General features: G+C 44.3%; 1 protein-coding gene across 1 annotated transcript in view; it reads right to left on the bottom strand.

Annotated features, from left to right (window-relative positions):
• Nucleotides 1-13,296, bottom strand: part of STOX2 (storkhead box 2) — a 121,170-nt gene extending 107,874 nt beyond the window's left edge. The window contains exon 1 of the mRNA XM_012000152.1: nucleotides 13,074-13,296. Within this exon, the coding sequence (XP_011855542.1) occupies nucleotides 13,074-13,239 (166 nt within the window). The 5' untranslated portion in view covers nucleotides 13,240-13,296. The remainder of the gene's footprint in view (nucleotides 1-13,073) is intronic.
• Nucleotides 13,297-13,302: the final 6 nt, after the last annotated feature.

The raw sequence follows: 13,302 nt of genomic DNA, 5'->3' as shown, positions 1-13,302 counted from the left end.
TGGCATCCTTGCAGGAATGCTGTGAGGACTAAATAAGGTAACACACAGGTACCAACGTACCAAGTACATGCTCAATAAACAATGGTTTCCGCCCAGGTCCAGTGGCTCATGTCTATAATCTGAGCACGTTGGGAGGCCAAGGCAGGAGGACTCCTTGACCCCAGGAGTTTGAAACCAGCCTGGGTAACATGGCAAGACCCAGTCTACAAAAAATTTAAAAATAGCCAGGTATGGTGGTACACAACTGTAGTCCCAGCTACCTGGGAGGCCGAGGTGGGAGGATTGCTTGATCCCAGGAGGTAGAGGTTGCAGCGAGCTACGATAGTACCACTGCACTCCAGCCTGGGTGACAAAGGGAGACCATCTTAAAAAACAATCCCAATAACAACAATGATTTCCTTTGTTAGGGGAAAGGGAATTGAGGGTAAAGAGGCTCCTTTTTCATACTGACATTTCAGGAGCACACCAGAACTCCACTATCTTTGAGGAAGCATGCTGTCAGACTGTGCTTATGTCCCAGGCCTGAGCCACTGCCGGGCTTCACACACACCTCCCAGGGGGACCTGACTCCACGACTGCAGAACCTTAAACCCCACCTCTAACAGGCCCACAGCACCAATCCCAGCCGGAGCACACTCCACCACGCTGCCTTGCAGAGGAAGCCTTGCACGCATATGGCTGCATCTCACAATGGAAACCTCCATTTCTGGCCCTTAGGCCAGGATGGTACACTACTATTTACTATGCCTCTGGCATCCCAAACAAACATTCTGTGTAACTCTCCGTGTGTTTAAATCACCCACATCAAGCAGGGTACACCATATGGAAAAACAAGATCTGCATGCTCCAGAAGCTATGCTTTGACTAAAGAAAGCCAATACTTGTGGAATGTTAAGTAGAAGAGGCTTTCCAAGTTCAATTAGTTGGGCATAACCAGAGAAAACAAGTTACTTAGTACCGTTTCCGTTCTTCTTTAGTTATTTTTCCCTTGATTTGAAGGAAGGGAAAGGATGTGTTGCAAATGAATAAGTAACATGGAAACTCAGGGCTACATGCAGCAAAGGTGGACAGCTTTGAGCTCCCAGATCCTGGCTGGTGCAGAGGTTCACAGGAGGTGGGTGCAGAGGGAAAACCCATTCCGCTCCTCTAGCTCAGGCTGTCATCCCAGAGCCCCGGGCCTGGCTGCCAAACCATCTGCTTGTAGCAGATGAAAAATTCACACATGTGAAAAGTGGACCTCCAATTCCTTTATTTCCTATGCAACCCAGAGGCCATGCTGACCTGAGATTCCACTGGGCCCATCACTACTTTTATAAACTCACCAAAGGAGGGACATGCACTTGGTTGGCAGGAGACAGCCTACTGGCTTTACTTTCAAAATTGGCCTTGAAAGATGTCCCTTCGTTTCACAGCTTTCCTCTCTCAATTGTGCTTCTGTGAGACGGGTTTTTATTGCATATGCAAACACATCAACACGCAGCTGAACCCGCAGCTCAGAAGGGGAGTTTTCTCCTTTACCTTCAACTGAAAAGTCTAAATAAGTATCTCAGAGTAAGCTATGTCTGATTATATGGGACACAATTTCCCTGATTTTAAGTAAAGCCAAGTTCTCTTAGAGTTATATTCCACGGGAACATTGACTGCCGACTAAGCAGTGATTCTCTGCCATTTTCCCTTAGTTGGAAGTTCAAGGACAAATGAGCCCACTTAGATAAATGAATAATTCTGTAGATTTCCTTAGCAGAGCACATACCAAAATCAGTAAGAAACGGAATATTTGATTTCTGATAAATGAGTACCAAATATTAGGCGAAGAATCCCATTTAAAGCTGCTTTTAACTCTGTGCGGCACTAGACAAGTTGCCCGCTAGTTCTCTTCTTCTGCATCCTCAGGTGTAAAACACTTAGAAACCAGTCAATCCTGTATAGTTATGTTCCAAAAGAAATAATCATATAGTAGCAAAGATGTACTAGGTTCTTACAGCGCGTCAGGCACTATGTTAATTATTTTGATTGCATTTGCGCATTTAATCCACATAACAACTATAAATTAGATACTATTTTATCCTCATCTGAAAGATAAGAAAACAGAGGATAGACTGATAACATAGATTGTTAGGATTCCACAGCCAGCAAGTGGGTGCCAGCACCAATGTATGAATGTCTGATTTCAAAGCCCTAAATCACACTGCTGCCTTACTGCATAAAGGCATTTGATGAACATAGATAGAAGCCACTCTCACAAATAAGGAAAAATCCACTTGACACTATTGCCATCTTCACTGTTCTGCTCTTTGGGACTTGTTCACTCTCTGGCTAAACAGTCTTTTTAAAAGCACTGTTAAAAAGTTATCCACATCTGCCCACTGTCTGCATTATAAACCGCCAGTTTGCAAATGTGGGGAAAATATGTCCAAATACTTCTTTCAGTTATTTGAAAACTAATGGAAATGAAAATCTCAATGAGTTCACTAGGTTAACAGAATGCCCCGCTCTAATCACAAGCTCCAGCACGTAATCTAAATGGAAGTTTTCTCTTAGACGTTTGGTGAGTTCAGAAGACGTTGTTTTATAATTTCACCAAAGATCCATGCCGGAATTCTTCAAAATCCTATGACCGAAGCTCATATCTCTACAACCCGGTGGTTAGAGCTAAACTACCCCAGTTTCCTTCAGTTTGCTCCTCTGGGCCCCTGTGAGTGGGTCAAGATTACTGATCCACCACAATCACCCCGGTGGCTTCTTCGCATCAACCCCTGGGGCACCAAGCATGCATATGGTTAGAGAAAGACGCGAAATACAGAGTCCACTGAAGCCACTGGGAATGCCAGCAAGACCATGTGTCGCCGTATCTATACATTTAAACTGCTGTGTACCTGCTACCCTTCTGGCACTCGCTAGACACTGGGAGCACAAAACCAAGTCAGACCCAAGCCACGGCCTGAAAGCGTTTCCAGTCTAGATGGAGGGTGAGGCAAGAAAATGGCAGATGTGTCGGTTATTTCAGAGGTGTGTGCAAGAAGTGCTGCCGGAGCACGGAGAAGGAGCAGCTCAGTCACACCCCATCAGGTTTCCTCAAGGAACTAAGTTCTAAACACTAGGAGGAAGCAAATAGGAAGTAGAGGGAAGAGGGTGTTATTGGAAAGGGGAAAACAAAAGGGCTCTGGAAAGGTCACCATAGGAAGATGACATGGTTGCAAAGTAAAACTCAACTGTACTTTTTTGTGTAGCTTATGTGCAAGTCACTCTTTATATCAATATTTTGAAGTGACAACGATTGAGATCCCGTTGTGATTCTATATATGTGTCTGATGCAATTCTCAGTTTTATACTGCAGAAACCAATGCTGGCTCTTTTAATATTAGGTTGGTGGAAAAGTCATTGCAGTTTTGGCCATTACTTTTAATGGCAAAATCAGTCATAGGGATATCATGCTTCCATTGTACCAAGCTTAGTTCTAAGTGCTTTACACGTATTAATTCACCCAAAGCCCAATGAGTAGGTACCATTATTATTCCCATGTTGCAGGTAAGGAAGCTGAGGTCCTGAGAAAATCAGTAGTTTCTCCAGGTTTACCTGGCTAGTGATGGTAACATTGAACTATGAAGCCAAGCCACGTGGTCCACATCTCTGCTCTAAATCACCAGCTACACAGCCTCTCAGGAAAAAGAACACAGTAAAACACACTGAGTAACTCAAAGATCCCAGGGAGGGCTGGAGACCCAGGCTTGAAGCATGCAGCCAGAGCCGCTTCAATAAGGACACCTCTGCAGCCACCACCAAGCACGAACCTGCAGCTGGCACCGCTAGCAAGGTCACATGGGGCACCGCCTGCCGGCTGCCACCTCTGGCCTCCGAATGCCACCATGCTACACCACCACATCCAGGGACTCTGTCTCACAGTCCCCATCATCTTACCTTACTAGCACCAGATTGGAAGTCATAAGAAGGGAATATCCAATGGGTGAAACCCAGGTCTCTGGCCCCTGCCCTCCACGTAAGGAAGGCCAGGAAAGTAACTACACAGCAATTTCAGCATCTTCACAGAGAATGCGGGCGCTGCCTTCCACCAAGGCTCAGGTGGCGGACTAGTGTCGTGTGGCTGCTGGAACTAGCACCGCACAGTGGGCAGATTAAAGCAACAGAAATATGTGCCCTCCCAGCTCTGATGCTAGAAGCGGAAACCCCAGGTGTCAGTAGGATTGTTTCTTTCCCGGACCCTGAAGGTGAAGCAATCCCATGCCTCTCTCCCAGCCTCCGGTGGTGGCTGGCGGTTCCGGGCCTTCCCTCATTTGTAGACACATCACTCCCACCTCTGCCGCTCTCGTCACATGGTATTCTCCCTGTGTCTGTGTCTCTTTTCTTCTTCTTATAAGAACACCAGTCATATGGATTTAGGGCTCACCTATTCCAGTACTGCTGCATCTTAACTCGGTTACAGCCACAGTGACCTGATTTCCAAATAAGGGCACATTCACAGGTACCAGGGGTTAGGACTTGAACATATCTTTTGGGCAGACACATTTGACGTGTAACAATGGGGAGTGACACAGACACTGAAAAGAGGTTCAGATACTGGGCAGCCAAAAAGGAAAAAAAAAGGACAAATACCCCATGCACCTCAGTCACTATGGCGGCCTTCAATTTCTCTAATGACGAGACAATTTCAAAGCAAAAGTTGGATATGCCAAAAGCAATAAATGGCATATTAGCTCTCTTAGGGGAACCGAGCAGACAGGAATCTGTAGGGGTGAGAAGGCAGTGTTAATTGCAGAGGATGGCTCCTCCCTCTGAAACTACGGCCATCAGACGGATAAGGCCAGGCAATAGTCCTGCTACCCCTACTGCCCACAGGCATCTGCCAAATCTCTCTCTTTTATCTTCAAAAAGAGAAAACTTGGCCTGGAGGGGCCATCACGGATTAAAGTAGAAAGATAAATGGAGACTTTGACTGTGTGTATGAGTTACCTAAGCCATAATTTTTTAGCGGGATAGGTATATGACAGATGTTTGAAATATACATTATTTACATAGCTGGCCTAGTCTTTTGTGCTGCTACTTGCAGAGTTCTCTTTTCAGATCTGACTATAGATATCAAAAACATATCCCTTCTATCAACAATGCAGTGGCTTCTGAATAAATGAGAACACTAATAAAACAAATCCAAGAATTCAAGGGCACTTTACTTTGAGGAACAGGAAAGCAGACAATCTCCAAGCAATCCTAGCCTCGAGTTTCCAGGCTTCAGAAACCCAAGGAGAACTCTGAGTTAACAGAATCCAACTGAACCTCCATCTGCTGGAAATAAAAATCGGTCATCTGCTCCCCTCCAAGAAGGGGAACAGAAAGCACAGGCAGCCAAGCTATTCTCATGTTCACAACGAACACTGCTGCACACATGACCTCCAACCTATATGCCTTTATTGTTCACCTGTATACCTGAAAGCCCTCTGTGGTTGGAATATCAAACCACTAGCCCAAAATGGAACTCATTCTCCACTCACTGTCTGCAGGTTCCTGGTCATTTACTGTATTCTTCCAACAACAACAAAATCTGTTGCACCTTTTTTATTTTTTTATTTTTGAGACAGGGTCTCCTTCTGTCACCCAGGCTGGAGTGCAGTGGCACAATCTCGGCTCACTGTGGCCTCAACCTCCCCAGGCTCAGATGATCCTCCTGCTCAGCCTCTCGAGTAGCTGGGACTACAGGCACATGCCATCAAGTGTGGCTAAGTTTTGTATCTTTTGTAGATGGGGTTTCACCATGTTCACCTTTATTTTTCTTTCACCTCTTAAACCCAACCACGTACAAAGAACAGCCAGTTCCTTTGTTCTCCCAGATTCTCCCTTTCCTCTTCGTAACCCTTTCCACCCTCTGCCATCCCTCCTCCCTTGGCCTACTCAGGTTTTCCACTGTATGGTGTGAGTACCACTCGGGCACATGGGTTCATTTCGGGTAGTATCTAGTTGAATATTTTTTACTGAAATAATTAAACGTCCATTTTAATAGGGATTAGGAAAAAATATAATTATCAAGGGAAACCCATAATTTCATAGGAAATGCAAAATTTTCTCTTTAATTCACTTAAATACAAAAGTAGATCAAGTTAAAGAGAAGTATTAAATAGGTAGCAATGTAGCTGGTATGCAGACATATTTTTAACATCTTGAGGGTGGTGTGCTAATAATGCCTAGCAGTGCTGGGACACACAGTTTTTTTGTTTGTTTGTTTTGCTCCCCCCACCCCACTGACAAAGTCTTGCTCTGTCACCCAGTCTGGAGTACAGTGATGCAATCTCGGCTTACTGTAACCTCCACCTCCAGGGTTCAAGGGATTATCCTGCCTCAGCCTCCCGAGTAGCTGGGATTACAGGCACACACCACCACCACACCCAGCTAATTTTTGTATTCTTAGTACAGACGGGGTTTCACCGTGTTAGCCAGGCTGGTCTCGAACTCATGACCCTATGATCCGCCTGCCTTGACCTCCCAAAGGGCTGGGATTATAGGCGTGCGTGAACCACTGCGCCCGGCCCAGGACACACTGTTCTGTGGTCGTCGTCTTACTGCTTGATCACCACATCAACCCCCAAACACCTCCCCTCTGGTCTCCCAGGCTGTAAACATTCAAAACATGCATCTACCCAGGAAGCCACTATCTGACACCTCTTTAAAAAGGTTCCTTTCGTCATTTCTCTCCCCAAATCACAAATGTGTTACCTACCCCACAAACTCTGAATCCACCCAAATTTCAAGATCCCACACATTATTTCTAGTAGCATCCCAGAGTTACAGTAAGACAAATTTCACACATCCATTTTCATTTCCAGCTTCATGCCTTAGTTTGTATTGCTTCCTCAACCTCCCCCAAATCCTTCTTCTCCATCTCTTCAAATCAACCCACTTTTTCAAGACCCAAGTAAGTCCTCCCTCCAGGCAGCCTTTTCTAAGCAACGACCTTCTGTTCTCGGAACTCCAGTTCTACTTGTAGCAACCACATCAACCAACTCAACTTGACTCTTGATTGTATCCTATTATTTAGTACTTTCTAATCATCCACTCGTAGCTTGCTGGTCCTGGTTCTACCAATCACAATGGAAGATCTTTTCAAAAGTAGGATCTTAGAATACATACTTGTACCTTCTGCAGTTACAAGAAGGTGACTCATATTAGGACTTCAAGACTTCATTCAACTTTCTAAGAAGTCATGTTTTAGTCACTCATCCCATACACATTTTCTGTGTGCCTGATACATGCCAAGCTCTGTGGTTGCTGGCAAAATAGAGATGTGAATAAGGCAGGTACTATCAGTGAGGATTTCACCATCCAGACTGGAGACGCACATGGATTGTAAACTCGTGGTGCGGCACAATGTGACCATGTTGCTGTAACACAAGTACAAAACAAACATCATGGGAGCAAGTCACTCTGGAAAGGATCTGAGAGACGATGCAAGAGAAGGGGGCATGGGAGCTGGTTCTGGAAGGCTAAAGAGGATTCTATCAGAACTGTAAGGATGGAGGACGCCTTCTGGGCAAAGTCACATAAACTACAACAGGTACACAAGGTGACAGGCACTGCCGCAGGTAAAGAGCTCCCAGAGCCCAAAGCGCGGGGTGAGGTGAACAGGGGGGAAAGAGAAGAAGAGGTGGAGAAAGTGAGGGAGGTTATACTGTGATGTGCCATGGTCTACGATTTCATCCACAGGCATGATGGATGGGAACACTGGGAAGGGAAGCAACACGAGCAATTTTGCTTTAGGAGAGATTTTAAAATAACAAAACCAAAACAAAACCATCAAAGCCCTCGGGGGACATCAGGAGGATGGAAGGAACTGGAAGAGAGGTATGTTTGGAAGACAGAGTAATAGAACAGAAAAAGAGTTCAGCAACAGAGATGGAAGAGGAAGAGACAGGTTTTAGAAACATTTAAGTGGGAGGAACAAATAGAATTTTCTGATTGACTCGTTGCGCATTCTGATGTTAAAAAAGACCAGCCCTTTCCTACTTTAGGAAAAGTTTACTCCCTACTTAAAAAATCACCCGTGTCCTTTCTTTCTTGTGTTACTGTGGATAAGGTCAATTTGGAGTAGACTGTATCTATACTCTCACCAACTAGAAGAACCTCTACTTTATACCTTATAGATTAGGCATCACACACTATAACTGATTTACAAAAGCATGTCCTAAATTCAAAAGTTAGCACAGTACCCACTGGCAAGGGTCCAAGCAGATTGTGCTTTTAGTTAAAACCTGCGTTCAGCCTAAGCAATCGTGTACCAAAGAGTATACCATTGTCTGAATTGTCCTAAGTCTCCGGGGGGTAGGGAATTTAAGGCCAGAATTGCTCTGGAGGTGCAGAAGTGCTAAGGTTTTTATACAATATACTCATATTCCTTTCTTTCAAATAAAAACATTGGAAAGAATGTAAAAGATATTGAAATACCAAGAGAGGTGACCTTTTGTAAGCCTACTCACGTTCTCCTGGGAAATAAAGAATAAAGTCATTCACCACCAAGTGTAATATTCCTCACTTCCACTCGCCTGATGAAAGGAGTCAACATAGGTAGTTTCAAATTAAAACACAGTTGGAGCGGCTAGGCTGAAAATGGATCTCCGCAAAGAGGGAAAGGGACGTGACGGGATGCTGTTTATTAAAACTTGCATATGATTACAACGTACCAGGTCTTAATTTACTTCCTCCTCCCTCATTACTCTGGTCACCAGGGCGAGTCCTAAAATGCATACATTTCATGTCACATTTCAGGATGATGGGAAATAGGATTGTACGGCAAAATGAGCACTATTCCCACATACGGGAGGCACCTGACTCCAAAAAGTAGAAGAGGGCCGAGCTTTTGTGTAACGATTCATGTGTAAGTGCTCAGAAGTCTTGCACTTGCTCATTACAGAGCCACTGCGGAGCCGAATTCTGTAATGGCAGCACGGAAGTGGAGGACTCTTACAGATGGAGGGAGGGGATGGAGGGAGGTCATATTACTCGCCAGGGACACAGCTGGTTTGTGGCAGGCCCAGATTAGAACCTCCAGTATCCATCCTCCACTCTCAGAAAATGCTCATGTCTCTTAAAATAACAGAACATAAGGAACTGGAACATACAGTCAAATGTGCCCCAGAATTAGTTTCTATAAACCAAAAACTAATAAACTAATGAAGGTGATGAGCTGGCCATTCTTCCCCAGCAGACAGAACTGCTTTCCAATTTCTTGCAATGTCAGTTTAGGGCTTTTGTTTTGTCTTTCTTTTCAAAGCCTTTAAAATCACAGTATTCAAAAGGCACACTTTACTCCTTAAAGATGTTATCAAAATGATAAGCATCAGACTAAAATGGGCCAGGACTTCGCTTTCTCATTCATAAACAAAGCTTTTAAGGATCATGTGCTGTAGAACCTGTATAATGAAAAAATTACTTTCCATGCTTGATCAATAAGAATGTCCCCCAAAGCTCTGATGGTATTATATATGGAATATAAAGAGGTGCCCATCCCCAGGGCTGGGGGAAGGGGTAGTGAAGGAAATGAAAAGTTAGCAGCATCATTCTTGTGAAGAGATTACAGTTCACATAATTCTAACAGAGAAAGCTCTAACAACTTCATCAACCACAGGTTTGGGGCCTTGAAAATCATTTCACAGAGACAAATGAGCATGTTTTCATATATAAAGTACTAAGTGTTCGTTATACAGATCTGCTCCTCTGTGAGGAGTTTCACTTTTATCTCTAGTTCATGAATATCGTAACTTCTAGTTTTAGAAAAGGCACAAGAATCATCCCACATCCATTTGGTCCAACCCCTTTTCTTCTTAAGATAATGCCATGCACTTTTTATTATTCATCTTGATTTGAACAAAAGACAAGATCTTACCCTTTCTGCCCAGAAACCACCACTGGGAAATTAATATTCAAGATGAACAATGAAGTCATCTCATGGCCTGTGAACTTACTGGTTGCTAGGAAGCTCATGAATTCTTAGGATTTCTTCAGATTTGGTAGCATGAGTTGGGAGCTTAAACAGTCCCATAAGGCATAGTCTTCGAGACTTAAAGTTTCAGAATTCCCTAACTGTCCTTTTGCAAGACCTCTCTAGTTTATAGGTGCCCGCTCTAACCTCTTGAGCTTAAGTGTAGTTTTTCCTGAAGGTATTGGAAAGGCCAAGGCTAAATGTCAAGCCTATTGCTATAAATCACATTTCACACTGGTAATTACTTATTTGTGGAGCAAAGACTGTTTGAAATGGTGCTGTCTCATTAGAAAGCTATTACAGAAGCCTACAATTTTGCTTGAAGCACCTACTGCGTGATATGGGACGCTAGACCATAAGGAAAATTATTAATATCTATTTCTTGAAATTCCCAAGGCTCTCTCATGTCCTGAAGCTTAAAACTAAGTGATTGTTTCCCACAATTTTCAGGAATATTTGTTGAGGGAGGGGGTCTAAAAATAGTCTCTTAACTGAAGTTATTTTAAGTCATTTAGTACATTTCTGAAAGGCTTATCTTGTCCTTAGAACCCAAGTAATTTCCCCACAACAAAAACCTTTTTACTAAAAATCAAGTATGAGGATATCAGTAGTAATTAAACCAAATGGCTGGACAAACAGAAAGTAGAAATATGAAAGGCCTCATGTGTTTCTAAGAGGTTTCATTTTCCACTCAATATTTTATGTGACAAAGGTTCCGTTTGTATCCAAAGTCACTAACTTGATAAAAGTGGATCTCCTTTACATTTCCTAAAAGGACGAGAATGTCTTATAAATCATTTCCAAGTGTTTCAATATATCATCTATTTCTATCAACACCCACATTTTGAAAGGAGCCATATTTGTAAAGGAAATACATGAAGATACACATCCTTCCCAACCCAACCCCCAAAAGAGTTGCACATGAGAAAGACTCCACCTACTCTCCCAGTGTTCATTGTAGGTGTTTGTCTTCATGTTTACTATTTCCTCCCATAGCAGCAACACCTGCTTCTTATTCCATGTATCAACTAATATTTAAAATAAAGAATAAACGACAAGCCTCCCTCCCTGGGCAAGAACCATGTTATATCCAACCGTACAACCCCATGAGAATCCAGCAAGGCACTGTGCTCTTCGGGGGCACTCCAGAAAAATGCTGAATGAATGATGGAACTTTTCTTCCATCTTTTGGTCTTCAGATTTCTCAGCAGTAACCTAACATTGAATCTGAACAGAAAACTGCCAACCTGAAACAGGTTATCCTTCATTATCACCATAGGACCATCTTACCATTTGTGGATCAAGAAATGAAATAAGGGAATCAAATACAATTAAAAGCTTCTTCCTCAAGCCCTCAAAAATGCCTCACAGCACCTGCAATAGCACACAAGTTCTTTTGCAAAGAATGAAAATGTGATAACGAGGTAATGCCAAGATAGATTAGAAAAAAAAGAAAAAAAAACTGGCTCCCTGGAAATGTGCCTGAATCATGAAACACAGTGTTGCAGGTTTGTTGAAGAAATGATGGCCACCAGCCCTCCTATAGCTTCACACTTGGTGTCAGGACAGGTTCCTTAGGAGGCATAAGGGGAACTGTGAAGTGTGGAATGAAGACATTCAAACCCTAAGTACATGAAACCCAGGATTATCTGAACACTCAGGGCAGACATGGGTTTATGTACATACGTGTTTTGAGGTTAGGTTTGGATTTAGGTGTGTTTCAAAATTTACTGCCACAAGTCTGAGGAATATAGCAACCACAGCAGCGACTGAAATGACTGAAGCAGAAACTGTAGTTGTCACTTTCTTTACGAATTTGGCTTTTCACGAAAGGGAAAATCAAGGAGCTTTATTGCCAAAATAGTACAACATCCTTATGTCGCCTGATTTTGCAATAAAAAAGATGGTTCTTTTATTTAGGCTTTACGTTCGTGGAAATGCAGTCGCAAGGCATTTTTGAAGCATGAGATGCTGACCCCAGTTAAAAAGGACTTGCTGTTTTAGGAGAAAGAGAGTAAAGCTAGACTCTAAGTACCAACCACAAGCTTAAAATGATCTTCCCAGTTAAGACAGGGCTCAGAGTGATTTGGTACAGTATGTGGTTTGAAAGAAAATCTCGGTTCTTCCATTACAGTGTGCTTAGAAGAAAATCAAAATTTTTCTCTGAATGAAAAATAAATAAAAACCGATGCCTTACACATCATTACATACAAGTGGTTAACGAGAAGTAAGGAGATGGCAACGGAAGCTTTCCAGGCTTTTCCTCCTTCAGCATTTCCCTCAAGAATTTCATCCCTGGGTTCCCAAATCAAACCAAAGCCATTCCGTTGTATTTCCAAAAAAAGAACTGGCTCCTTCAGGAAGGCTTTTCACAGCACTGCATTTTAAGCGGAAATCTTTTCTGAAGCCTCCCTTTTCCATTTACCGTTTTGTTTGTCCTTCCTGTCTGACATGCAAATACATGATACAGCCTCCATTCTTTCCATACAGCCCAACTCAAAGCAACATATGTTAAATCCACACAGAATCATGTGAGCATTCAATCCGCATCCACACCATTACCCCCACAGAACGCATTCAGTGAGCTCCAACACAGTTCTCTGCGTGCAAATCAGACGAGCCTGGGATGTCTGCAGGACTCTCCCCTGACTCAGCCCATCCAGAGCTGCGCACGGAACCTGTTCCTTTTGGAGAACAGGGGGCTGCTGGAAATACCCACTCAGATAACCGGCCACCACGCAGGAGCCAGCAAGCCTGGCACTGCAGGCAACCCTGGGCGCAGGATCCTCCACAAAGCTCGAGGAGGCTGCAGCGCGGGGGCTTGCAGTCATTTATCTCCCTGCAGCCAAAACGCCCGGCTCGTCCCCCCTCCCTCGTTTTACCTAACTAATAGCTCTCCAACCCCATATTGAGAGGGCCTGCTGTGGATCTTGCGGAGGTACAAAATGGTGGATGGGAGCTAATTTTTTCCTGCTTTCCCCATAACTTATCGCATCCATCACTGCCCGTCCTCTCCTCCAAGCACGCGGGCCGCGGGATACCGAGCACGTCCCGCGGCCCCGGCGCGGGGGCAGAAACGCGGTCACCAACCAACCTGATGTCATGTAGCCCCGCGAAGCCTGGGGCGCGAAGGCCGCGGGGAAGCGCTTGTGCAGGCGGTAGTCCTTCTCGCTGCGGGACCTCATGCGGTCCGAGGCCCGGTCCGAGAAATCCGAGCTAGGCCAGGCTCGCCGCAAGGTTGTGCTCCGGGTCTTCTTCATGGTGGGGAGGGCGACCTGCCGCCCCGATCCTCGGGGCCTCAGCGCCGGGGCGCAGCGCGCTCC

The sequence above is a fragment of the Mandrillus leucophaeus genome, unplaced genomic scaffold (genome assembly GCF_000951045.1).
Source record: "Mandrillus leucophaeus isolate KB7577 unplaced genomic scaffold, Mleu.le_1.0 Scaffold62, whole genome shotgun sequence".
Lineage (NCBI taxonomy): Eukaryota > Metazoa > Chordata > Mammalia > Primates > Cercopithecidae > Mandrillus > Mandrillus leucophaeus.
The sequence above is the reverse complement of the archived record's forward strand: the minus strand, read 5'-3'. Positions and strand labels throughout refer to the sequence as shown.